Below are 27,894 nucleotides of genomic sequence, written 5' to 3'. Positions count from 1 at the left end.
TTCTTTTGATTTTGGGAGATTTACCACTTGGTTCTGCTTACATCCTCTTATCTCTCTCCTTAGGCAGCAGTTTTCTCCTAAAAGAAGCTACAGAAAACTCTGTTCTCTATAGATTGTGTCAATGGACCCCAAATACACTCTAGAGAATGAGAGGCCCTTCCCAAGAACCTGAAAATCTTTCTTGTCTGGGGAATTTCAGTAATTATAGGAAGTTAGAAGATCCAGTCAAGTTCCCTCTGGTCCACTGACTGGAATTCCCTCCTCCAAAGTCAAAGTCTCTGACACTACACCTTTCCCAAAACTTGGTCTTTTCCATCCAAACCCTGCAGAAGGCTCACTCAATCCCATGGTTCTTTCCTCTTCCTTCAATGATCAAACAACATCAAGGTGTCCCATGGCTATGGGAATATAGCAGCTGGTGTGCTTTGGGGCAGGAGCCAGTCATATGCCTCTACCTCATATTATGGGAAGAAAGCAGTGGTCTGATCTGCTCCTGAACCCAGGCGGAGGAAGACCTCACCTCTTCCAGGAATCCCCCTGTCCCCCACAGCACCTGTGTTCTAACCCTCCCTCCATCCCCCTGTCCCTGCCAAGTCTCCTCCTTTTAAGCTCCTCCCAATATCTACACCCACTTGGGTCCTCTCTCTATAAAGGTTCTATCCTCTTCTGGTCAGATCCATTATCCCTTCAGTCTACCAGTCTGGTAAGTAAAAGAGATAAGGTCGGGGAGATCAGGTCCCTACAGGCTCCTGAGACGATTTCCTTCCCATCTTGGAGGGAGATGCCATTAGATGGTCATTTCTAATATATTATGATAGAAAGAAAGCTGTTCACTGGACCATCCAGATTCTGTCCTGCACCCAGATTTACATACTCCCTGAGACCCCGGAAGGGGAGAAGGAGAATGGAGGGATCTCAGACCCAGCCTGGGCCCAGAGACCAGGAGACCAGCAGCAGCCCGGGGCTCCTGAGGTCTCGACCATTGTCCTTGTCCCTTCTCCCCATGGACCTTGGGTGAGAGATAAGGATTTCTCTTGTCTACTCCCCAGAATCAGAGATGACGCTGTCTGTCACGATGTCCCCCAACTTCTCAGGGCTGCTCCTTGCCTGCCTGCTGCTCCCCTGCCTGACACAAGGTGGGTGTCTCAGGCCTCCCTCTGACTGCCCATCTCGGCCTAGAATAGGGGCTTTGAGGGAAAGGGAAGGGGCTGGACAGCAGCAGGGTGGGCACCATGGGACAGAGAAAAGGGGTTGGGGGTCTGTACGATTCAAAGACTGAGGTTCAGGAAGCAGGAACCTCAATTGCTCTCCTCCCTCCCCAGGGCAGCAGGAGGCCCCTGCACCCCCCTCTGCCAGGAGCTCCTGCCCCCAGGGCTTTGGCTTCCATGGCTCCCACTGCTATGGAGTATTGGGTCCCCAGGAGACCTGGAACACTGCCGAGGTGGGTTCTGGAGAGGGCCCTGGGAGGAGGCGTGGTCTGTCTCCCTTTCCCAATGTCCCTTGGGGTCATCAGTGTGGCCACCATGAGTCCCTAAGCCCTCACCTGTCACCCAGACCTTCCCTTCTCAGGTGACTCCAGAGCTTTGCTCTCCTTTTTTGGTGTTTCATGGACCCCCCACTTCCCTCAATAGCAATCCTTGTACCCCTGGTACATCTCACCGTGGTCGCTCTAGCCTCTTCTCCTCCTCTATTGACCACCCTATCCTATGAAGCTCCCAGGAGTCTTCTTCTGCCTCCTTAGCTCCTGACGCCCACATTTACCCAGCCCTTCTCCCTGCCCTCCACAGCTGCTGTGCCAGGGCTACCCCTCGGGCCACCTGGGCTCCCTGCTCAACGAGGCTGAGGCTGCCTTTGTGGCCACCATGATCATGGAGAACGGGGTCGGTCAGAGCCCAGTCTGGATCGGGCTACATGACCCCAACAAGGTATGACCAAGAGGCCTGTCCCTGTCTGAATCCTGGAAAGAAGGGGAACAGTGATGTGGGGGGGGGAGGATCCTATGAGTTCTGAGGGTCCGAGGCCCTAATAGAGCAGAAGCATGAGGAAGAATAGGACAAATCCAGGGGGCAGGAGGTGGGGGCAGGGAGAAGGGTCTGCGGGGTCTCTGGGGCGAGAGGGGGATTGCATCTCTCCCAGGGCTCCTGGGGACTCACCAACCCACAGTTTCACTTCCATGTCTCTGCCCATTCTTTGCAATGAGCGAGTCCTGTGTGATCTGTGAATTCTCATCATCCCCCAGAGGCCTTTCCAGGCCCCGAACTAATGGAGACCAGGGTCCCAAGAAGGAAATCTTGCATTTGAGGAACAGTCCAAGAGACCCAGCCTCGGACTCCCCGAGAGGCTCAGGGAGCTCAGGGCAGGGCCTGGGGCCAGAGCCAGGCAGAAGAGGGACTGGCAGGAGACAGGGGAGGGTTTCTGGCAGAGGGAGGGATGGTTCTGTCTGGGTCTCCCAGAGAGAACGTGATGGGGCAGAACAGGCTGGAGCTGCCCAGTGCCAGAAGCAGCAGTGGGGTCACAACACCTGGGATGACAGGGAACAGAATGAGCCCGGTTTGGTGCAGTTGGTCTGTTATTATAAGGAGTTATTATATAAAAGAGGTAGATGTGGGGGGTCTCCCTCTTCCCTAACCACCCCCTTCCCAACTCTCTCCCCCAGAATCGCAGGTGGAAATGGAGCAGCAACGCCCTTTACCTCTACCAGGCCTGGGAGACGGGCTTCCCAGCAAAGACCAATCCTAACCACTGTGTGAGCCTGACTCCTGAGTCTGGTGAGCTCCAACCCCTTCCTTCTCTGCAAAAGCATTCTCTTCTCCTGGCGCTGTGTGAGAGCCTGGAGGAATGAGGGCACCTCCTCCCAAGAATATGAGAGTGACTCCTCTCCTCTCTCTTGCCCTCCTCATTGTGCCTTTTCCCTTTTCTTTTCCCCTAATTTATCATCTTCTTTTCTCTCTTCTCCAATTCCCAAACTCCTCTTAGTTTTCTTTCCTTTTTCCTGCTCTTTCTTTTGTTCAGCCTCCCTCCTTTTCTTGTCTTCATTCTCCTTTCTTCTGGGGACCTCAAGGACAATATTGAATGAGTGGAGACCCTGTGGCCGGGAAGCTAAAGGTATCAGACTGGGAATGTCCTGCCCTAACCTGTGCCTCAACTGAACCTAGACCATCTCTCCACAGGATTCCAGAGGTGGAAAGATGAACCTTGTCAGAAGAAGAACCTCTACCTCTGCAAGTTCAGAGCTTAAAGGGGACAAGACAGGAGAAAGAATCGGAATTCTCTTCCCAATCCCTCTATTTTTGTCTGCCTGCATTTTTTATTTCCTTCACAGGCTAATGGTACACTATTTCAAAGTCCAATTCTTTATTTTTTTTCCTGATGCAATTGGAATTAAGTGACTTGCTCAAGGTAACATAGCTAGGAAGTGTTAAGTGTCTGAGGTCAGATTTGAACTCAGGTCCTCCTGACTTCAGGGCTGATGCTCTGTCCACTGCACCATCTAGCTACCCCTCCAATTCCTTTTGAACAGCAGAATAACCATTTGGACATGTATACTAATATTGTATTTAATATATAGTTTAACATATTTAACATGTATTGGTCAACCTGCCATCTGGGGGAAGGGTGAGGAAAGGAGGGGGAAAATTGGGACAAAAGGTTTGGCAATTGCTAATGCTGTAAAATTACCCATACATATAATTTGTAAATAAAAAGCTATAATAAATTTAAAAAAAAGAAAAAAAAAGAATTGGAATTCTGTTGTCTTAGAGTCAGACTCAGCCAGTGATAGCCATAGCATAATCTCTCTGCCTTCCCAGATCTTTTTCTCATCTGACTTCCTCACATCAACCATTCACATCCCCTTTGTTATCCACCAACTTTCTTCAAGCACCTCACTCAGTGCCTTGGGAACTTTTATATTACAAACCACAATGGGCCCTAAGTTAACAGGCAACCTGAACATAAATGGTCACAATATTTTTTAAAAATGGAAAAGGTCAATTTTAACTCTTTTGACAAACATTGCCAAGGTGAAAATTCTGCAGCATAGAGTCAAGGAGGTGACTGAAGAACAAAATCTGATTACTTGAACTTGAAAAACTAAGCTAACCCTCAATGGATGAAATGCTACTTTTGCCTCTATTTTGGGAAGCAGAGGACAGGAATTCTCTTAGAGGTATGAGTGAGGGAGTGTTCTCCTTCATATTGTTTCCAAATGTTGTTGTCTTTATCGATAGCTCTGTTGTAGACTCCACAGATAACTTTGTGTCTTTTAAGAAACTTCTTTTTGATCTGAATCACTGAATTATTTTGATGAGTCACAGATTTTTATGCACAATGATGCTTCATGGTTTATAAAAACTTCATTCATGGTAACATTCTGGAAAGAACCCCAATTTTAGAGATGCTCAGAGTTAAGTTTCTTATCCCTAAAAATAGGAAGATCTTTTTTAGCCTTTTGGCAAATTTTGTGAACACAGTTTTATTACCTGTGGGTAAAAATCCACAAAGTTGGAATTTCTAGAGTTGTTGAGACCAATACACATCTTCAGAGAATTAAGCCAATCATTCACCAGCTAACCAAGAAAACAAATAAATTTATTCAGCATTTCATCTGGCTCAAATAATATTAGGGATTAAAAGAAAGGAAGAAAGTAGGTTCTTAACTGCAAAGGGCTTGCATTCTGAAGAGAGAGTCAGTGGGCATAGCTCAACATACACAAAAGGTGAAAGCTCCTTTCTCTTTTTTTCTTTTTTTATTAATTTTTATAATTATAACATTTTCTTTGACAGTACATATGCATAGGTAAATTTTTTTTATAACATTATCCCTTATACTCCCTTCTGTTCCGAGTTTTTCCCCTCCTTCCCTCCACCCCCTCCCCTAGATGGCAGGCATTCCCATACATATTAAATATCTTATAGTATATCCTAGGTACAATATATATGTGCAGAACTGAATTTTGTTGTTGTTGCTGTTGCAAAGGAAGGATTGTATTCTCAAGGTAAAACAAACAAACAAACAAACAAACAAAAAAAGAACAATGCTCACAGTTTACACTTATTTCCCAGTGTTCCTTCTCTGGGTGTAGCTGATTCTGTCCATCACTGATCAATTGGAATTGGATTAGCTCTTCTCTATGTTGAAGATATCCACTTCCATCAGAATACATCCTCATACAGTACCATTGTTGAAGTGTATAATGATCTTCTGGTTCTGCTCATTTCACTCAGCATCAGTTGATGTAAGTCTCTCTAGGCCTCTCTGTATTCCTCCTGTTGGTCATTTCTTACAGAACAATAATATTCCATAACATTCATATACCATAATTTACCCAACCATTCTCCAACTGATGAGCATCCATTCATTTTCCAGTTTCTAGCCACTATAAAAAGAGCTGCCACAAACATTTTGGCACATACTGGTCCCTTTCCCTTTTTTAGTATTTCCTTGGGATATAAGCCCAGTAGTAGTACGGCTGGGTCAAAGGGTATGTACGTTTTAATAACCTTTTGGGCATAATTCCAGATTGCTCTCCAGAATGATTAGATTTTGTGAAAGCTCCTTTCAAAGGTGTTTTCTACAATTAGTCTAATAGGAGACATGATTTCAGACCTCATTCTTTTTTTTTTTTTTCAAAATAATATCTTTTTATTTTAAAAATATATGTAAAGATAGTTTTCAATATTCACCCTTGCAATGCCTTGTGTTCCAAATTTTTCTCCCTCCCTTGATCCACATCCACCCTAAATGGCAATAAATACAATATGTATTAAACATGTGCAATTCTATACATTTTTCCACTTTTGTCGTCTGAACAAAAAAAAAAATCAAATCAATAAAGGAAAAATGAGAAAGAAAACAAAAAGCAACAAATGACCATAAAAAGATGAAATTACTATATTGCAATCCACACAGTCTCTACAGTGCTCTCTCTGGGTGCAGATGGCTCTCTCTATCACAAGACCATTGGAATTGGCCTGAATAACCGCGCTGTTGAAAAGAGCCACATCCATCAGAGTTGATCACCACATAATCTTGCTGTTGCTGTGTACAATGGTCTCTTGGTTCTACTCACTTCACTATGGATCAGTTCGTGTAAATCTCATCAGGCCTCTCTGACATCCTCCTCCTGGTCATTTCTTATACAACAATAATATTCCATAACATTCATATACCATAACTTACTCAGCCATTCCTCAACTGATGGGCATCCATTCAATTTCCAGTTCCACACTAGTACAAAAAGGGCTGCTACAAACATTTTTGCACACATAGGTCCTTTTCCCTTTTTTATGATTTCTTTGAGACACATGACTGGTAGACACACTGCTGAATGATGGGCATGCACAGTGTGATAGCTCTTTGGGAATAGTTCTAAATTCTCTTCAGAATGATTGTGTCAGTTCACAACTCCACCAACAAATCCTTGTTTTCCCATATCCCCTCCAACATTTATCATCATCTTTTCCTGAAAGACCTCATTCCTCAGGTAATCCAAGGACAAACAGCACCTGAGAAAGGAGCAGGAGCAGATATACAAGGAAGAGACTCTCAAAATGCAGGGACAGAGCTGATTTTTTCTCTCCAATGATTGATTCTCAAAATCTCCCCCAAACTAAACCTCCCCTATTTCATTTCTGAATTCAACATTATGAAATGCAAAGTGCATAATTTTGATTACATTAGATTAAAATATTTTACATAAACAAAAACAATGCAGCCAAGATTAGAAGGGAAGCAGATAGTTGAGAAGCAATATTTATAAGCAGTCTTTCTGATAAGGGCCTCATTTCTAAATTATATAGAAAAATAGGTCAAATTTATGATGGTACAAGATATTCCCCAACTGATATATGGTCAAAGGATATGAAGAGACAATTTTCAGATGAAGAAATTAAAGCCATTTCTAGTCATGAAAAAATGTTGTAAATAACTACTAACTAGAGAAAACACAAATTAAAACAACACAAGGTACCATTTCACACTTATCAGAATGGTTAAATGACAGGAAAAGATAAGAGAGGAAAGATAAAAGGAGGGGTGTGAGGAAACTGAGTACTAATACATTGTTAGTGGAGTTGTGAACTGAATGATCCAATCATTCTAGAGAACAATTTGGATCTATGCTGGAAGGGCTATCAAACTGTATGTCCTAGGATCCATATACCCATCAACTGATTAGTGGTCGAATAACTTATACTATATGAATCTAATGGAAATTATGAACAGGCTGATGTCAGAAAAGCCGGGAAAAATTTATGTGCTGAGTGAAGGGAACAGAAACCAGTAAACAGTAATGGCAAGATGGTATGAGCAGCTCTGACAAATTTAGCTCTTTTTCGGTACTTCAATGATCCCCGAGGCAATTCCAATAAACTTTGGATGAAAAATGCCGTCTGCATTCCAAAAAGAACATAGAGATTAAATGCAGATGGAAGCTCAGGGACACAAGACACAATAGTCAATGACTAAAGTAATCTATTATTTGATAAACACAAAGACTCCAGTTTCTCCCATAAGAACTCACTATTTCACAAAAATTCTTGAGAAAACTGGAAATACATAGTATGTCAGAAAGTAGGCATCGATACACCCATTCTCGCACTCTACCAAGATAAGGTCAAAATGGGTGCCTGATTTAGACATAAAGATACTATAAGCAAAATAGGAGAGAAGGGGAAAGTCTGTATGTCAGATCTTTGCGAAATGGGGGAATTTATGACCAAACAAGAAATAGGGAACATTTTCATCTTTTTCTTTTTTTTTTTTTGGTTTTATTTTTTCATTTTCATGATCAAGATCTTCCTTTTTTGCTTATTTTTCTTCTTTCCAAACATAATTCACATGGAAATATATTAAAAATGGTTATACATATGTAACCTGTATCAGATTGCTCTTGTCTTGGGGCTGGGGGAGGCGAGAGAAAATGGGAGAAAAAAATAGGAACTCAAAATGTAACAAAATTGAATGTTGAAAAGAATCTTTGCATAAAATTGCAAAAAATAAAATACTATTAACATTTTAAAAAGATTAGAAGGGTTGAGCAAAACAGAAGATGGGATTTTTATTGGATCTTAAAAGAAGGGAAGGGAAGGAGGGAGAACATTCTAGGCTTGAGAGACAGCAGAGGAAATGGCCTGATGTGTCTTCTTATAAGACAGGGGAACAGTATTTCTGGACCAAACCCACGTGAGGTGAAATAAGATGTCAGGAGGCAGGAGGATGAAGGTGAGGAGGCCTTGGAACTTCTAATGGGATTTTGTATTTGACCTGGGAGATGGTGGGATAGAGTGAGTGTTTCTTAAGGAAGGGACATGGAAAGACCTGGTCTTTGGGGAAATATTTGTGGGCAAAGGGAGAAAAGACAGGAATGGGGAGAGAGTAGAGACAGACAGACCCACAATAGGACATTACAATATTCCAGGCCAAATGGAACATCCTGGATTAGGAAACCTAGTGGCCAGAATAATAGAAGTGATGTGGCCATGCCATTAGGGTCACTCTCATTCTGTGCATGGTCTTTGTGGGATGTTCTGGGAAATATATTGTGAGACACACGACGGCGCTGAAACTAGACCGTGTCCTCTGTTGGATCATCTACTTTGAATCACCCAATGGGAACCCAAAGAGTCAGCCAGTGGGTTCTGACGTTTGAATGAGGAGAATCGAACCAGTTGCCAACTGCCCAAGTCCCACTGATGGGAGCACATTTTAAAGCTCTTGTTGAGACTCTTAGACAAGGGAGAGAGTTCAGAATGAGGAGTAATCATGTGTATCTGGATATTGTGGGGCTACACCGGAGTTCAGGAGATTTAATGCTATTTTCTTATTGTGTGTCTTGGAAGCCCCTACTCTGTCCAGCCTAGTGATTCTTGCCTCTGCCCTTTAAGCTGTTCTAATAGAAGCTGAAGGGAACTTAATTCTTTCTTGACTATGTCAATGCAAGCCCGAATCAGCTCTGGAGGATGTGCAGGGGATCGTGGGGAAGCTCTTCCCAAGACCTGGAAACCTTTCTTGTCCTGGGAATTCCAGGAATTAATGGAAAGACAGAAGGTTTTTATCAGGAAAACGTGGCTCCCTTGACTGGCATTCCCTCCTTCTTCAAGGCCAGGTCTCTGACACTACACCTTTCCCAGCAGGAAGTTCCCGTGAGTTCCCTTTTCCCCCAATCACTAACCTTCCCAGAAATCTCCCCTGGCTGTGGGAACGAGGCAGCTGGCGAGCTTTGGGCACTGACCAGTCATGGCTCCTCTCAGTTTGGGGTGTGTGGAAGACCTCTCCCTCTTCCAGGAAGCCCCTGCCCCTCCCCAGCCCCTGTGCTGGGGCCCTCCTTCCATCCTTGGCCTTGCCCCCATAATGGGCCCTCTCTCTATAAAGGTTCTTTCCTCCTCTACTCAGACAGAAGATTTCCTCCACCAGGTAAGTGAGGGAGAGAAGGTCTGGGAGATCAGGTCCCTGCAGCTCCAGAGGCCCTTCCCTTCCCAGGGGGGAGAGGTGGCAGCCACTCCAGGAGGCCTTTACCTTAGGGGGAAGGCCAGGAGATGGTCCTTCCTAAGCTACCCTGAAGGGGACATCTTCTCCAGAGTCCCCTCTGTCCAGGGCTCCCAGATTCTGTCCTGCCCTGGGAGTCTGCAGATTCTAAGACTCAGGAAGGGAAGAAGGAGGAGAGAAGAGGGAACTCAGTCCCAGCCTGGGCCCAGAGACCAGGGGAACAGCAGCAGCCTGGGGCTTCCGAGGTCTTGGCCATTATCCTTGTCCCTTCTCAGGGTCCTTGGGCAGGAGATCAGGGTTTCTCTTGTGTACTCCCCAGAATCAGATGACACTGCTTGCCATGATGTCCCCCAGAGTCTCAGGGCTGCTCCTCTCCTGCCTGCTGCTCCCCTGCCTGACACAAGGTGGGTCCCTCAGCCTCCCTCTGACTGCCCACCTGGGCCCAGAACAGGGGCTTGGACACAGTAAGAGGGAAAGGGAAGGGGCTGGATGGAAGGAGGGTGCACAGTGAGGCAGAGAAGAAGGGGTTGGGAGCTTGTAGGGTTCAAGGACTGATGTGTAGGGAGCAGGAACCTCAGCTGTGCTCCCCTGAAACTGCTCTCCTCCCTCTCCAGGCAAGCAGGAGGCCCCTGCACCCCCCTCTGCCAGGAGCTCCTGTCCCCAGGGCTTTGGCTTCCATGGCTCTCACTGCTATGGAGTATTGGGTCCCCAGGAGACCTGGAACACTGCCGAGGTGGGTTCTGGAGAGGGCCCTGGGAGGGGGCAGGGTCTGTCTCCCTTTCCCAATGTCCCTTGGGGTCATCAGTGTGGCCACCATGAGTCCCCAAACCCTCACCTGTCACCCAGACTTTCCCTTCTCAGGTGACTTCAGAGCTTTGATTACCCTTTCTTGTGTTTCATGGACCCCCCATTTCCCACAATATCAATCCTTGTATCCCATGTTACATCTCACCATGGTCCCTCTAGCCTTTTCTCCTCCTCTATTGACCACCCTGTCCCCTGAGGCTCCCAGGAGCCTTCTCCTGCCTCCTTTGCTCCCTCCCCCACACATTTACCTGCTCCCTGCCCTCCACAGCTGCTGTGCCAGAGCTATCCCTCGGGCCACCTGGGCTCCCTGCTCAACGAGGCTGAAGCCGCCTTTGTGGCCACCATGATTGTGGAGAACGGGGTTGGTCAGAACCCAGTCTGGATCGGGCTGCATGACCCCAACAAGGTATGACCGAGGTCCTGTCCCTGTCTGAGTCCTGGAAAGAAGGGGAACAGTGATGTGGGGGGGAGGATCCTATGAGTTCTGAGGGTCCAAGGCTAGAGCAGAAGCATGAGGAAGAATAGGAGAAATCCAGGGGCAGGTGGGGGGGGAGAAGGGTCTGCGGGGTCTCTGGGGTGAGAGGGGGATTGCATCTCTCCCAGGGCTCCTGGGGACTCACCAACCCACAGTTTCACTTCCATGTCTCTGCCCATTCTTTGCAATGAGCGAGTCTGTGTGATCTGTGAATTCTCATCATCCCCCAGAGGCCTTCCCAGGCCCCGAACTAATGGAGACCAGGGTCCCAAGAAGGAAATCTTGCATTTGAGGAACAATCCAAGAGACCCAGCCTCGGACTCCCCAAGAGGCTCAGGGAGCTCAGGGCAGGGCCTGGGGCCAGAGCCAGGCAGAAGAGGGACTGGCAGGAGACAGGGGAGGGTTTCTGGCAGAGGGAGGGAGGGTGGCACTGCCTGGGTCTCCAGAGAGAACGTGATGGGGCAGAACAGGCTGGTGCTGCCCAATGGCAGAAGCAGCAGCGGGGTCACAGCACCATGGAAGACTTAGGGAACAGAATGAGCCCCGTTTGGGGGTCTGGGCTAAAGAAAGGTGCAGTTGGTCTGTTATTATAAGGAGTTATTATATAAAAGAGGTAGATGTGGGGGGTCTCCCTCTTCCCTAATATTCCTTCCCAACCCTCTCACCCAGAATCGCAGGTGGAAATGGAGCAGCAACGCCCTTTACCTCTACCAGGCCTGGGAGACGGGCTTCCCAGCCAAGACCGATCCTAACCACTGTGTGAGCCTGACTCCTGAGTCTGGTGAGCTCCAACCCTCCCCCTCTGCCAGCTGCACAAGAGCATCCTCTTCTCCTTGTGTTCTTCCATCTTACTTTTCTTTCACTTGACCTCTTTCCCCTTCTTCCTTTTCTTCTGCTTCCCTCCTTCTTGGTTCTCTACTTCCCTCCTTTTCCCATCTTCATTCTCTGTTCTTCTTGGGACTCAAGGACAATCTTGAATGAGCGGAGACTCTGTGGCCAGGAAGCCACGGTCCTCAGACTAGGCCCCTCGGTCCTACCTTGTCCCTCAACTGAACCCAGACCATCTCTCTGCAGGATTCCAGAAGTGGAAAGATGCATCTTGTCAGAAGAAGCACCTCTACCTCTGCAAGTTCAAAGCTTAAAGGGGACAAGACAGGAGAAAAGGTTGGAATTGTTGTCTTGGAGCCAGGCTCAGCCAAGGATGGCCAAGGCCATCATCTCTCTGCCATCCCAGAACATCTTCCCATCTGACTTCCTCATAGCAGCCATTCACACCCCCTTTGTTATCCACCAGCTCTCTCCAAGCACCTCACTCAATGCTATATTGCTCAGGGGACTTTTATTTTATTGACCACAATTATTCCAAATGATAGGTAACATAAACATAAATGGTCAGACTACTTTTAAAATGTAAAAGGGCTGAAGTTCAAGCATTTTGACAAGTCTTAAAATGAGAATTTTTAAGCAGGGAATCAAGGAGATCATTGAAAAAAAACTGATTACTTGAAACTGAAAAACAAACCTGAACCTTAATTATGAAATCCTACTTTTACCTCTATTTTGGCAAGACGGAGGACAGCCATTCTCTATGTGGTCTCCTTCCCATGGTGTTATTCCGTAGGAACTCCTTCAGGTGTTGTCTTTATGGTTGGTTTTGTTGTAAACTCCATCAGTGTGTTTATTTGTCTTTTAATAAACTTTTTCTGACCTGATTCTCTGAATTATTGTGGTGAGCTATTGGTTTTTAAAAATGATGTTGCTTCATGGTTTATAAAGAGCTTCCCTTATATCACCTCTGTGGAAACAACCCCAATTTTAAAGATGACAAAAATTGGGGTCAGAGACCCTCTCAACAGCACAGATCTTTGGATTTCACACAGAAAATGAGAATCCTTTTTGGCCGTGAAGTGCTGGAGAGAGATCGGGCCCATATCCCCATTTCATTTCAGATTAGATTATCCCAAGAGCTGGCGAGATCCATCATTATTTCTAAAATAAACTTTTTTGGTCTTCTAACCCCTGTTGATCCTGAGATCTCCTTTCTGTTTTACCTGCCATTGCTAACAAATGTTGAATTCCGGCCCCCATGTCTGTTCTTTGAATTTGGAAGCCCCTGGCCTGTTTGGCCCCCAAGGAGTCATGAGTTTCACTTCATGGCATCCTTTTTCTTAGCTTTGCAAGCTTTTCCCTCCTGTGGTGTCTGAAGGTCTTCACAATCGGAAGGTTCATGGTCTTCTTACAGATCTCTGCATATCAGAGTACAGGAAGCCCATGGAAAAGATGATTGTAGAGGCAGAAGTACTATGTACATCGGTCAAGTTCCACGTCAAGTTTGTCCCCCTGATATACTAAGGTCCCACCTGGACTTAATCTTGCAGTGACTCTCATGCTCTTGAAATATGATCATTCTCCTGGTCCCCCGTTTCATGCTGGGGAGCCTCTCCTTGTAGCAAAAGTCCTGTCTATGATTGTTTCTGTCCCTAAAAATATGAGGTTTTCCTTTATTCTTCCGGCAGAGATATATCACCTCTGGATAAGAATCAACAGAGCAGCAACATCCAGAGTTGTCCAGAACAACAGTCATTTTCAGAGAATTAGATTAATCACTCATCAGCTAACCAATCAGACAAAAGAATTCATTCAGTATTGCCTGTGTCCCAGACAATTCTAGAGATTCACAGAGAGGCCAAAAGGAAGGACTCACACGCTACTGGGTACAAGAAATGAACGATCCTTCAGAGACATTTTATTCAGCTAGTCCCACAGGAGGTACAGTTATGAGACCTCTCCCCATCTCCCAGACCTTATTCCTTAGATAACCAAAGGGCAAGCAGCCTCTGAGACAGGAGCAGGAGTAGATATACATGTAAAAGACCTCATAATGAAGGGATGGAGTTGATTTTTTCCTCTCAATGACTACATGTCCCCATAACATAATCTTCCCCATTTCATCTCGAAATTCATGTCCCTTCAACTCCCCGTGCCCAGATTCCAAGCACAGCAGATGGACCTTCCCTTTTATCACAGGAAGGAGTTTAGCCTAATCCAGAATTTATATAGAGATGTCAGGTTTGGGAAACACTTTACAACCATCTCCTTAAGTGTCGCAACAATTCTCTGAAGGAGGTGATATTATCGTCCTACTTTTCCTAAGGATGAGAAAAGTTAAATGACATCCCCAGCAAATTCAGGTCTGAAGCAGAATTGGAACTCAAATATTCCTCACTCTGGAGGCAACGCTTTCTTCCATGCTGACTAACTCTCTTTGTAATATTATTGCACATTTAGGGATAGATCTCCCTCCCTTTGGGCACCAATTCACTTTCTCTTTGCAGTAGCTATGTGTCTTCCCGCCATTTACAACCTATGACCTCTCTTTTCTTCCTTGCTCACTAGTGTTCACTTTTCCAGGGTAACACATTTTCTAAAACTGTCTTGCAGAGTATAGAGACTGTTAATATATTTTTAGTTAATTTTGGAATATTAGACATTAGCAATCTGACATTCTTAGAAGCAGTTGTGAAAAGAGAAAGAATCTTATCATGGCTAGAGAGAGTTTAAAAGAAGAGAAAGAACTCCTCCCTTAGAGAGCTTTCACCCTTATATAGGAGTAAAGAAGATGAGGATTCTTGAGAGACACAAGCAAGTATCTGGGGAAGATGAATGATAGGGCTTTGATTCAGGGGTGAGGAGAAGCCATGATCAGAAATATTGTGAAGAAGTAAACATTACTCATTGACCTTTTTCAGAGCTAAAGATTTTGTTTTTTATTATTTATATTTATTATTTATGAAAAGGTGCTTTGGAGAGAAATGCAAATTAAGACAACTCTGAAATACCACTATACATCTCTTAGAATAGCTAAGATGACAGGAAAAGATAATGATGAATATTGGAGGAGATGTGGGAAGATTGGGACACTGATACATTGTTGGTGCAGTTGCGAATGGACCCAACCATTCTGAGAGCAATTTGGAACTATGCTCAAAGGGCTATCAACTGTGCATCCCCTTTGATCCAGCAGTGTTACTACTGGGCCTGTATCCCAAAGAGATCTTAAAGGAGGGAAGGGCACCCATATGTACAAAAATGTTTGTGGCAGCACTTTCTGTAGTGGCAATAAACTGGAAACTCTGGGGATGCCCATCAATTGGAGAATGGTTGGGTAAATTGTGGTATATGGTTATGGAATATTATCGTTCTGTAAGAAATGACCAGCAGGAGGATTTCAGAAAGGCCTGTAGAGACTTACAAGACCTCATGCTAAGTAAAAGGAGCAGAACCAGGAGATTACTGTAAATGGGAACAGCAAGTTTATACCATGAGCAGTTCTGATGCATGTGGCTCTTTTCAACAACAAGATGATTGGACCAGTTCCAATGATCTTGTGATGAGAGAGCCATCTGCAGCCAGAGAGAGAACTGTGAGAACTGAATATGGACCACAACATAACATTCTCACTCTTTTTGTTGTTGTTTGCTTGCATTTTGTTTTCTTTCTCATTTTTTTCTTTTTGATCTGATTTTTCTGGTACAGTATAATAATTGTAGAAATATGTATAGAAGAATTGCATGTTTAACATATATTAGATTACTTGCTGTGTAGGGAAGGGGATGGGGAGAAGGAAGGGAGAAAAAATTTGGAACACAAGGTTTTGCAAGGGTGAATGTTGAAAATTATCCATGTACATGTTTTAAAAATAAAAATCTTTAATAAAAATATAATTTCACCCTTAAATAGGAACAAAAAAAGAGGATTCTTGAGAGACATAAGCAAGTATCTGGAGAGGATGAATGATAGCGCTTGGTCCAGAAGTGAGGAGAATCATGATCAGAAATAATATAAAGTGGTATACATGACTCAGTGACCTTTTTTAGGGTTGAAAATTTTAAATCATATTTATGTCTTGTTATTAGTGGATTTGGTAGCTAGTAAGTTGTATCAAATGATCATAAATGCTTCTAGAAGGTTATCAGATTTTGAACTGTATTATTTATGGAGACAGGAGAAACTGCTTATGGGAAAGGGGAGATTTCTATAGTTTACTAAAAATAACATAAAATAAACTGGAGAGATGGCCTTGGAGCAAATTGAGTAGTTAATGAGAGATTCCAATTTTTGTTAATAAACAAATCATTATAAAGACATACCAGTGGATCAATATGGAACTTAGGGTAATGAAGTTGAATATGGCAATGAGTCAAGTAGTGGTTTAACAGGTAAGTATTGTTTAACATACAAGTAAGGAGGATACCCTGGTGGATTATTTTAGGTACAAATGTATGTATTTATGCATACATGTGGATGTGTACATATTTCTATATATATATATATAATATTTATATTCATATATATACATATATTCAGTTTTCTTGAAATATTTCCTTATTCCTTCTGAAAAAAAGTATGCATGATGAGGGAGGAAAAGTCCTCACATTTGTTTAATTTCCAACTGCATTTTGAGGTTTTATTGGGAGGGTCTTTGTTTAGTATAAGAGACAAGGTGGGCATTAAAATCCAGGTAAGATCCTGGAGACTCACAATGGCTGGATTGTTGAGTCCTGTCCCTGCCTCCTTCTTCTGTCCTTTTATTTTTTGTGGCCCTAGCTGCTGAAAGTGAATCCATGGTAGAAATTGGGCTTACACACAGAAGGAAAACTCAAATTGATGAACGTTCCTTTAGGTTTGAGCTGCACATGTACATTTGAGTTCCTGACACTGCTCTTAATCCCTCAGTTCTTGAGGACCAGTTCTTGAGGTTTTGGAACAAATGAATGAAAAAGTGCTCATTAAGCATTCATTATATACAAAGCATCATGTTTCATCAACACTGACCAACCAAAAAGCTAGAAAGCCCCTCCTTTCAAGGCGTTCCCATTCTGGAAGGAGAAGATGCCCTAGAAAGGTCATCTTATCATCTGGAAACTTTCCAGGGTCAATGAGGTGCAGAAACAAAAAGGATGGCTCAGATTCTCCTTTCATGTCCTTTCTCCTGAAAAAATTTCAGCTGTTGAACCCTAGAGGTCTAGGCAAAGACTTTGGTGACAAGGACCTTCATACATCTTCAATATTGTTGGTATTCTAAGAGAGAGATTAACTGACCTGGAATAGGTTCCTGGGTGTGGGTAGGCAAGGATGATAAGAAGGACCAAAAAAAAAAAACCGTAGGAACACGTGAGCAAAATGGAAATATTTAGTTGGGAGTGAAGACTAAGAATCAAGGACTCTCACTATATTAGGAGACCTTAGAAGTCATCTAATCCAACTTGTGTTAAGACAGATTCCTGTGGTGAGGAAAAAAAAATGGCTGCTTCCTCTGGTATGAATTTCCTCAACTGATACTTTGGTTAATGACCCAAGCATTAAGAAATGTCATTTCCTATCCGAGCTCTCAACAACTCCACACTTTAATGCAGCAAAGGAGAATTTGTTTATTGCAAACTAAAATTTTGAAATAACTTACCTGCAGGTAAATTTGGGGGCAACTAACAGACCAGAGGCAGGAAAGTTAGAGGGAGGAAGGAAAACCTGTTTGAAGAACATGGCATTTTATCTAGGACTTGAAGAAAGCCAGAAAAGCTTGGAGAGGGAAGGGAGAGGGAGAGACTTCCAGACAAGGAGGACAATCAAAGAAAATGCATAGAGTTGGAGTCTCATTCTTGTCTTCTGCCATCTTTCTGAATATCCCTTCCATCACCCAAGTGTAGTGCTTGGAGGCACATCCCAATTCCCAGGGAGAATTTCCCTAAGAAGGATCCCCTTGGTTCTGGGGGTATAACACTAAGAAAAGCATCATTTATGAGCCCTTGCCCAATTATTAGTAAAGCAAAGGCATTTCATTAGAGAACACAGATAAAAAGTGGGGGGTAATGAACCACTTTAAGTCCTAAGTCTGGGTAAATTCCTCCCCCAAATATACAAGTATCTTAGCAACATGATATAGAAATCATTTGTAAAGGGGAAGAGATACTTGTTATGTTGAAAGATCAACTGCTGTGCCCTTCTCTAGATACTGGACTGGTTTCAGGCTAAGCAAGTGGAACACATGTCTTCAGATTAGCCCTACAGAGAGTGGTGGCCTTGTGGCCCTGGGAATTGGTGAAACTGGAACAAAAATTAATGAATAACCAAAGTTTCCTGGAGCACAGGGCCAAGGAAATCCCTTAGTGATGTCATCATGCTCTTCCCGGCAGGTTTGTTCCCCATTGGCCTTTGCCACACACTGCTCCACGAATATTAGTTTCTATCAGATGCTTCCTTGATTGATATGGACTGCCACATTCTTCCTGGCACATGGAAACCTTTGCTTCTCACTTTCGACTCTGGCTGAAGTTCTTGGCTCTGGTACTGTTGTTTTCTCATGAGAACACTAGGCTCTGCCATGCTCTTTTAGTTTAAAAAATAGGCTATTTTAAAAAATAATTTCTCATAGGAAAATAGCAACCTCAGAAATAGGAAAAATATCATCCCTGGCTGAGGGAGGGAGAGGAAAAAAGATACCTCATTTTTTGTTCTTTTCTTTTTTTTTCTTTTGTTTTTTTCCCCTAAATACCAAGCATTCATCAAGTAGCTTTTGGGTTCTGGGCTATTGGGTGAGACTTGGTACTATGAGAGAGAGAAGAGACAGAGACAGAGACAGAGACAGAGACAGAGAGAGAGAGACAGAGACAGAGACAGAGACAGAGACAGAGACAGAAAGACAGAAACAGAGAGAGAAAGTACCAACCTTCAGAATTCCGCGTTCAGTGCCATTCCTTCCACTCCTGTATTTGCTAAGCCCCTAGTTGTAACGTGCTCTCCTGGAAGTTACAATTACTAGTCTGTCCTAGACCCACCAGAGTACCTTTGACCACTGTCCTTTGCAGTGTGAGCTCTACCCGGCTCGCCTCCTCTGAGGCCTTCTAAGGTCTCTGGCCACAATCTCTTGAATCTATAGCTTAATAACCGGTAGCGCACTCAAGAACAACCACGTGTAATCTTAAAAGCCTTTATTATACCTACTCACATAATGCCCTAACTGATGCCCTGACTTGTTGGTTCCCGAGTGAACACCTGGTCAGAAGACCCATGTGTTCACTACCAAAACCCTTACCTCTTTCGGCTACCCATCTTGGCTTGGCCACCCAGGCTGGGGAGCCAGGGTGAACAGCACGAGGTTAAAGAGGGCGGTTGCTGCCTGCAGTGGGCTTACATAGGGCCTGTGAGGTCACACACACAGCCAATCAGCGAGAGAGTCACCCATTACGAAACTATCTCAATATGGCCAGGATCCCGCCCAAGGGCAGTCCTAATATCCACAGAAATTACTTCTGGGCCTCAATCTCCCGATGCACTGTGTCCGCCCATTTAAAGGGCCCTTACAATTCCCTTTCTCTTGTTTTGCGGGAACCGCACATCTCACCAAGCTAAACTTTTAGCACCAGCTATAGTTCACTTGATCCATGAGATGACAGTGTTATGCCCAAGGAGGTACAAAGCAGCAGATCAGTAAACAGAAGTATGACAATGAGAACCAGGCTCAACAGGCCCAAGTGTTCAACCCATTCATCAAAGTCATACTCGAGATAATAGGCCAAAGAGGTTGGATGCCAATGAGGTAGGATGTCAACACTGAGGTGGGAAGTCAACAAGGTAAACCATCACAATTCTAGTTAACAAATATCAGTGAGGTAGGTTGTCACAATTCTAGTTACATTTATCACAGTTCTAGACTAATTCTAGTTTCTTACAATTTTCTGTTGCACTTTTCACTCTCCTAGAACAATTCTAGCTTATCACAATTCTCTATTGCACTTTTCACAATCCTAGAGCAATTCTAGTTTCTCACAATTCTCCATTACACTTTTCACAATTCTAGAACAATTCTAGCTTATCACAATTCTCTATTGCACTTTTCACAATCCTAGAGCAATTCTAGCTTATCACAATTCTCAATTGCACTTTTCACAATTCTAGAACAATTCTAGCTTATCACAATTCTCTATTGCGCTTTTCACAATCCTAGAGCAATTCTAGTTTCTCACAATTCTCTATTACACTTTTCACAATTCTAGAGCAATTCTAGCTTATCACAATTCTAGAACAATTCTAGTTTCACAGGTGCACATAAGCAAAGTCATGTCCAGTAACATTGTCTCAATAACAACGGCAGGTGGGTGTGTTGGTTTTTCACCCACTAATTTAAAAGCATAGTCCTTCAATAGAAATCATAGGGCAAAGCCTCTTCCCAGGCCACCATATGGCAAGTGGCCACGGGAGAAGCAAGCAGGCCCATTGTCCATTTACAGTCTTTATATTGCATATCACCCAAAACAGTCCATTTCAACTGCAACACTGGAACTGTGTCTGGTGTCTCTGGTGTCACGGTCAAGAGGGGCATTGCTGCCATCAGCGTCTGGAGGGCTGCGGACATCTGGCTGGTCCCTCTGGCCGGTTGTCTGGTCCTTCTCTTGGATCCCCAGGTTACAAATGTCTCTTGTGGGGATGAACTCTACTGCTGGATCTGCACCTAGGAAGGAATGTACTTGGGGCCCAACTTGGGCCTTTCCAAATGCCATCCAGGCCTTTCCACATCACAGTGGAAACAAAGTTGTTGTCAAAAAGATTAACAAAAGTCAGACAAAAGTCAGTCTGTCACTTAGCTGCACTTTCTGTGTATGCCCGAAGTGCATTGCTAAGGTAAAAGGCAAAGAATTTAAAAATGTAAAACCAAAATAATTTAAAAGTGTAAAAACGAAATAGATTAAAAATATAAAACCAAAATAACTTTAAAATGTAAAATCAAAATACTTTGAGGATGTAAAATCAAAAATGTTTAAAAATGTAAAATCAAAATTTAAAATTGTAAGCAATCACATATCCCAAAATTCCCTTCTCTTGTTTAGAAGAGAAGATCTTGGGGATAGTCTGTGCAGTAATGACTTTATGAAAAAAGAACACTCGGCTATATCCCTGAATTCTTTTGCCTAAAAATCAAAGTTTGAGTTTCTGATACCGAATTGTACTCCAGGAGTGTGAATCAATAAATCTGATATCGCTTTTCCTCCTGGGTCAAAGATCACACACTGTCTATTTATTCTAGTGATTAAAACAGCAATTTTCCAACCCATTCTAGACATAAACACTGTTTTATAAGTACCCATAGGGGGTTGGGAAATCAAGCTCACCTGTGGAAGTGGAAAATCCACGAGGTAAGAAAAGAGGAGTTCCAACTCTCCAAAGACGATCCTAGCAGTTTTACAAGTATAAAACTCCACTCTCTCTAACTGCAAGGTCTTATCCCTGTAAGGTTTCTTAGAAATTAACTGAACTGTATTCCTGATGCGTCCACCACGTTGGGCGCCATTTGTAACGTGCTCTCCTGGCAGTTACAATTACTAGTCTGTCCTAGACCCACCAGAGTACCTTTGACCACTGTCCTTTGCAGTGTGAGTTCTACCCGGCTCGCCTCCTCTGAGGCCTTCTAAGGTCTCTGGCCACAATCTCTTGAATCTATAGCTTAATAACCGGTAGCGCACTCAAGAACAACCACGTGTAATCTTAAAAGCCTTTATTATTATTATTATTATTTTTATTTTTTTTTTTTTTTAATCTTAAAAGCCTTTATTATTCCTTCTGTTTCCACTGTGATGTGGAAAGGCCTGGATGGCATTTGGAAAGGCCCAAGTTGGGCCCCAAGTACATTCCTTCCTAGGTGCAGATCCAGCAGTAGAGTTCATCCCCACAAGAGACATTTGTAACCTGGGGATCCAAGAGAAGGACCAGACAACCGGCCAGAGGGACCAGCCAGATGTCCGCAGCCCTCCAGACGCTGATGGCAGCAATGCCCCTCTTGACCGTGACACCAGAGACACCAGACACAGTTCCAGTGTTGCAGTTGAAATGGACTGTTTTGGGTGATACGCAATATAAAGACTGTAAATGGACAATGGGCCTGCTTGCTTCTCCCGTGGCCACTTGCCATATGGTGGCCTGGGAAGAGGCTTTGCCCTATGATTTCTATTGAAGGACTATGCTTTTAAATTAGTGGGTGAAAAACCAACACACCCACCTGCCGTTGTTATTGAGACAATGTTACTGGACATGACTTTGCTTATGTGCACCTGTGAAACTAGAATTGTTCTAGAATTGTGATAAGCTAGAATTGCTCTAGAATTGTGAAAAGTGTAATAGAGAATTGTGAGAAACTAGAATTGCTCTAGGATTGTGAAAAGCGCAATAGAGAATTGTGATAAGCTAGAATTGTTCTAGAATTGTGAAAAGTGCAATTGAGAATTGTGATAAGCTAGAATTGCTCTAGGATTGTGAAAAGTGCAATAGAGAATTGTGATAAGCTAGAATTGTTCTAGAATTGTGAAAAGTGTAATGGAGAATTGTGAGAAACTAGAATTGCTCTAGGATTGTGAAAAGTGCAATAGAGAATTGTGATAAGCTAGAATTGTTCTAGGAGAGTGAAAAGTGCAACAGAAAATTGTAAGAAACTAGAATTGGTCTAGAACTGTGATAAATGTAACTAGAATTGTGACAACCTACCTCACTGATATTTGTTAACTAGAATTGTGATGTTTTACCTTGTTGACTTCCCACCTCAGTGTTGACATCCTACCTCATTGGCATCCAACCTCTTTGGCCTATTATCTCGAGTATGACTTTGATGAATGGGTTGAACATTTGGGCCACTGTTGAGCCTGGTTCTCATTGTCATACTTCTGTTTACTGATCTGCTGCTTTGTACCTCCTTGGGCATAACACTGTCATCTCATGGACTAAGTGAACTATTGCTGGTGCTAAAAGTTTAGCTTGGTGAGATGTGCGGTTCCCGCAAAACAAGAGAAAGGGAATTGTAAGGGCCCTTTAAATGGGCGGACACAGTGCATCGGGAGATTGAGGCCCAGAAGTAATTTCTGTGGATATTAGGACTGCCCTTGGGCGGGATCCTGGCCATATTGAGATAGTTTCGTAATGGGTGACTCTCTCGCTGATTGGCTGTGTGTGTGACCTCACAGGCCCTATGTAAGCCCACTGCAGGCAGCAACCGCCCTCTTTAACCTCGTGCTGTTCACCCTGGCTCCTAGCCTGGGTGGCCAAGCCAAGATGGGTAGCCGAAAGAGGTAAGGGTTTTGGTAGTGAACACATGGGTCTTCTGACCAGGTGTTCACTCGGGAACCAACAAGTCAGGGCATCAGCTAGGGCATTATGTGAGTAGGTATAATAAAGGCTTTTAAGATTACACGTGGTTGTTCTTGAGTGCGCTACCGGTTATTAAGCTATAGATTCAAGAGATTGTGGCCAGAGACCTTAGAAGGCCTCAGAGGAGGCAAGCCGGGTAGAACTCACACTGCAAAGGACAGTGGTCAAAGGTACTCTGGTGGGTCTAGGACAGACTAGTAATTGTAACTGCCAGGAGAGCACGTTACACCTAGTTGAAAAATGGACACTACTCACTTAGAGCATGGGACTTTTCTTCCCCTTCTCTTTTGTCCCCTGCCATTCCTCCTAGTTTATAGAGTGTAGAGCGCACCAGAGTGATAAACAGAAAAGGAGATCTTTGCCCATTCTAGCCCATCATATGCCTCCTCAGCCTTTCACACAGAAAAGAATAAATTGCACTATGAAAATTTTTCTCTTCCTTAAACTATCAATCATAGAAATGACAAGACAAAAGAAGGAATTAGCCACTTAAGAGCCAGGAGCAGAGTTTCCCAGATCTGAATAGAGTCTTTCTACACCTTCTCCCTGTCTCCCATTCCCTCTGAACCCTCAGAGTCTTCTTCCAACTCTTCAGCCCAACACCCCTTTGTTATATTCTCTTATATTAAAACAAATTATTTATATCTGCCTTTTAAAAGCAAGCTGATCTCTGCCCAATAGACATCAGAATGTCCATAATTTTCACAAAATTGGCAATCAATAGAAATCTCTTCTTTTCCTGATGGAAACTGTTTCTTTTGCATCAACAGCTTAGTATAAAGAAGTGCTTAAGGGAACAAAGTGACCCCATAATGGGGGCTGGCTTCCCACATCTCTGAAGGCCTGGGTGCCATAGTTACTGAAGCTTCCCTCAGTCCTGCCCCATGCCACAAAACCTTTCTCAGTTTCCCATGAAATGAAAGAGCTGGCAAAGGCCAAATGAATTCAAACGAGCAGGGGAGGATTCTGAGAGTCTCTGGCCCTTTGCCTAAACCCTTTCTTTAGTCCATTTCTTTGTTTTTAAGTGGAGCTTACAACAAGTCTCTGAGAAGCTGACCTTTCTTTCATCTTCAGGGAGAAGGGAATGAAGAGTGGGGAATGAAGGGGAAAGGAGAGAATTTGGGTACCCTTTGCAAGGATCAGGACCAGCTTTCTAGAAAGAAGGGACTGTAACAAGCCTCAGAAATCCTGCCAAGCACTGCGCTCTGGTTTCAGGGGCACCAGCACAGGGGGAGAAGTGGGGACCTGCTTCCTCTTCTCCATCTAGGACTCATCCAGGAGCTACAGAGTGGTCAGTCAGTCCATCGGTCCCTCTATAAAACTGTTTTCACAAACAATATGTAAAATCTACATTTCCACTCTTTCTGTTAGTCTGCTTGCATTTTTGTTTTTCTTCCCAGATTATTTTCATCTTCTTTCTAAATCTAATTTTTCTTGTGCAGCAAGACAACTGAATAAATATGTATACATATATTGGATTTAACATGTATTTAACATATTTAACATGTATTGGACTACCTGCCATCTGGGGGAGGGAGTGGAGGGAAGGAAGGGGGGGAAAGTTGGAATAGAAGGCTTTACAGGGTCAATGTTGAAAAATTACCCATGAATATATCTTGTAAATTAAAAAGCTATAATAATAAAAATAAATAAATAAATAATCAAGTTCTATACAAAGAAGATGAAAACAAAGTAATTAAGAGAAAAACTCAGACCAAGATGGTGGAATAGAGGTAGGGTCTCCCCTGAGCTCTCCCTTAAATCTCTGCAAATGTCTTTATGCAATGACTGAATAAATTCTAGAATACCAGAACCCACCAAGAGGTGGACTGAAAACTTTTCCAACCCAAGACAACGTATAATGTTGGCAGAAAAGGGCACAGTGGCACCAAGGTGGGAGTGGAGCATAGTCCAGTGCAGGCTATACCAGTATAGACCAGACTCCAGCAAACTAGGAGCAAGGCTTGGAACATTCTAAATTATTAGCAGCAGCTTTTCCTTTTAGAGCCCTCAGCCCACAGATTGTAAGGGGGTCAAACATCTAGTCTACAGGGGTCTCCTTCTTTGTGCAGGACTCTGTTGCTTTGCCCACACACAGATCTGGGTCACTTTGGAAGAGCTAAACATTTACAGCTCATTAGAAATATTTCTGGAAACACCTACACAAAAACCCCTGAAGGTCAAGAGGGAGCTCCTCCATCCTGGAAGTAGAGCCTTAAAAGTCAAGAAGTAGACTGGAAAAAATGGACAACACACACAAAAAAAAGTCTGACCCTAATAATGTACTAAGTTACTATGGTGACAAGGAAGCTCAAAAGACACACTCAGAAAAAGAAAAAGAAGTTGAAACTCTTGCATTAAAAGCCTCCAAGAAAAAAATATGAATTGGTCTCGGTCCATGGAAAAGCTCAAAAAATCTTATATCCAAAAGGCTATACCACTTCTAGGGATGTATCATAAAAGAATTTTTAAAAAAGGAAATTGACATATACATACAAAATATCAATTTTTGTGATAGCAAAGAATTGGAAATGAAGGGGATGTCCATCAATTGGGAAATGGTTAAACAAACTGTGTCATATGATTATGATGGAATACTATTGTGCCATAAGAAAGGATGAGCTCAAAAAAAAAGAAAGAAAGAAAAGAAAGGAAATGATGAGTTCTAAGATGCTCTCAGAAAAACCTGGAAAGCTTTCCATGAGCTGATGCAAAGTGAAATGTACCATGTACATAGTAACAGTGATATTGTAAGAATATCTGTGAATAACTTGGTTATTCTCAGCCATACAACGATCCATGACAACTCGTGACAGACTTAAGATAAAAATGGTATCCAGGGGACAGCTAGGTGGTGCAGCGGATAGAGCACCAGCCTTGAATTCAGGAGGACCCGAGTTCAAATCTGGTCTCAGACACTTAACACTTCCTAGCTGTGTGACCCTGGGCAAGTCACTTAACCCCAGCCTCAGGGGGGAAAAAAATGGTATCCATTCCCAGATAAGAATTGATGATGTCTGAATACAGATGAAAGATAGTATTTTTAACTTGACTTTTATTCAGGATTTTTTGTTCATTTTTTTACAACATGACTATTTTATATTATTATATAGAGAGAATTATATTATATTAAAATATTATATTATAATTTTTGCAAGATTACATATTTAGAACATATTATTTGTCTTCTCAAGGAGGTAAGATGGAGAAAGAAGAAGGGAGAGAATTTGGAACTCAACGTTTTACAAATTCAATGTTAAAATTGTTCTTACATGTTATTGAGGAAAAATAAAATACTAAATAAATTTAATAACAAAAAAGAAAACTATTAAGAAACACAAAACACTAAGATTAAGAGGGTTTAGCCAAGGCTTCCTACAGAAGATGGGATATTCAAGGAAGCCAATAGGCAGAGATGAGGAGGAAGAACACTGCAGATATGGGAGACAGGCAGAGAAAATGTCTTGAATCTGGAAATGAAATATCTTGTTATAGGATAGAACTAAGCCCGAGAATGTGTATGTTGGGAGAAAGATGAGAAAGATGGGAGAAGGGCAGGTTATGGAAGGTTTGAAACACTTAACAGAAGACTTTGTATTGGATCTTGGAGGTGATGGGGAAGCACTGGAGATTATTAGGGAAGGACGTGTCGTGGGAAGATCTCAACTTTGGATTTAGATTGCAATGGGGAGAGACTAGAGGCAGGCAGACCCCAAGGAGGTCATCACAATATTTCAGGCTAAATCTAAGCATCTTGGATTGGGAAGCCTGGTGCCCAGAATAAAGGAAGGGATGGGGTCAGTGCCCTCAGAATTTCTCCCATCCTCTCCAGGGTCTAGTGGGCGGCTCTGGAAATTATATTGAGAGAGATATTGGCCTTTAAAGCAGGTCAGGTCCTAATATCACCTACTTTAATCGTGCACTGGGCACCCCAAGGGCTGGTCAATAGGCTCCACAGCTGTTAATGAGAAGGAAATTGATTTTCAATTGCTAAAGTCCCACTGATGGGAAGCATTAAAAACTTCTAGTAAAGAATATTCTAAAAGGGAGACACGTTCTAAAAGGAATATACATGTGGATTACAGATATTGATGATTTTCACCAGAATTCAGGAGATTTAGGGCTATTTTTTTCAGTTTTCTGATGATCTTGGAAGATCTGCTGCTTGGTCCTGTCCATATTCTCTTATTTCTCACCTTTGAGAACAAAAATGTGCTCAAAAAAGCATGATGGAACTTTATTCTTTGTTGAAAATGCCAGTGTAACCCCAAATCAACACCGAAAACGTGCTGGTGATACTGAGCCATTTCCAAGAGCCTGAAAAAAAATCTTCGTTCTTTGTCCAGGAAATTCCAGTAATTAATAGGAAGACAGAGGGTTCAGTCCAGGGTCCACTGACTGGAATTCTCCTTCTCCAAGGCCAAGGTCTCTGACGCTAACCCTTTCTCAGATTTCAGTTTTCTCCATCCAAGCCCTGCTGGAACCTCACTCATTCCTCTGTGTGTTCTCTCTTCCTCCAGTCTCCAAGTTTTGGGAACGTGGCACCTGGCGAGCTTTGGGGCAGGAGCCAGCCATGGGTCTCTACCTCACATTATGGGAAGAACCCAAGGCTCTTCTCTGCTCCTGACCCCAAACTGAGGAAGACCTCACCCTTTTCCAGGAAGCCCCTGCCCCTCACCAGCCCCTGTGCTCTGGCCCTGCCTCCATAATGGGCCCTCTCTCTATAAAGGTCCCGTCCTCTTCTGCTCAGACACACGATTTCTTCAGCTAGGTAAGTGAGGGAGAAGCCTGGGAGACTGGGTCCCTGCAGGCCCCTGAGGCTGTTCCCTTCCCATGGGGAGAGGAGGCAGCTGTTCCAGGAGGCCGTTACCTTGGGGGAAAGGCCAGTAAATACTCATTTCTAAACGATTCTAAAAGAAAAGTCTCTGCTCACTGG

General features: G+C 43.3%; 2 protein-coding genes across 2 annotated transcripts; both read left to right on the top strand.

Annotated features, from left to right (window-relative positions):
- The first annotated feature begins 1,057 nt into the window (after window positions 1–1,057).
- LOC141553164 (lithostathine-1-alpha-like) lies at window positions 1,058–3,238 on the top strand. Its single transcript, XM_074285002.1, has 5 exons — window positions 1,058–1,136; window positions 1,323–1,441; window positions 1,788–1,925; window positions 2,657–2,768; window positions 3,171–3,238. The coding sequence occupies exons 1-5, from the start codon at window positions 1,058–1,060 to the stop codon at window positions 3,236–3,238; spliced, it is 516 nt and encodes a 171-aa protein (XP_074141103.1).
- Window positions 3,239–9,238: 6,000 nt separating this feature from the next.
- On the top strand, window positions 9,239–12,481 carry LOC141553163 (lithostathine-1-alpha-like). The gene is made up of 6 exons (XM_074285001.1): window positions 9,239–9,415; window positions 9,807–9,891; window positions 10,102–10,220; window positions 10,563–10,700; window positions 11,439–11,550; window positions 11,844–12,481. Exons 1-6 carry the CDS (start codon window positions 9,239–9,241, stop codon window positions 11,909–11,911), a joined length of 699 nt encoding a protein of 232 aa, XP_074141102.1. The 3' UTR covers window positions 11,912–12,481.
- Window positions 12,482–27,894: the final 15,413 nt, after the last annotated feature.

The sequence above is a fragment of the Sminthopsis crassicaudata genome, chromosome 2, assembly GCF_048593235.1.
Source record: "Sminthopsis crassicaudata isolate SCR6 chromosome 2, ASM4859323v1, whole genome shotgun sequence".
In the NCBI taxonomy this organism is placed as follows: domain Eukaryota; kingdom Metazoa; phylum Chordata; class Mammalia; order Dasyuromorphia; family Dasyuridae; genus Sminthopsis; species Sminthopsis crassicaudata.
Note: the sequence above shows the minus strand (reverse complement) of the source record. Positions and strands in the feature narration are given on the sequence as shown.

Bases quoted from the DNA above. Each gene is read 5' to 3' on its own strand.
- LOC141553164 (XM_074285002.1), top strand. From the start codon at position 1,058: ATGACGCTGTCTGTCACGATGTCCCCCAACTTCTCAGGGCTGCTCCTT. The intron at 1,442-1,787 runs GTGGGTTCTGGA...TGCCCTCCACAG, and splicing joins AGACCTGGAACACTGCCGAG to CTGCTGTGCCAGGGCTACCC. The intron at 2,769-3,170 runs GTGAGCTCCAAC...ATCTCTCCACAG, and splicing joins GAGCCTGACTCCTGAGTCTG to GATTCCAGAGGTGGAAAGAT.
- LOC141553163 (XM_074285001.1), top strand. From the start codon at position 9,239: ATGGCTCCTCTCAGTTTGGGGTGTGTGGAAGACCTCTCCCTCTTCCAG. The intron at 9,892-10,101 runs GTGGGTCCCTCA...CTCCCTCTCCAG, and splicing joins GCTCCCCTGCCTGACACAAG to GCAAGCAGGAGGCCCCTGCA. The intron at 10,221-10,562 runs GTGGGTTCTGGA...TGCCCTCCACAG, and splicing joins AGACCTGGAACACTGCCGAG to CTGCTGTGCCAGAGCTATCC.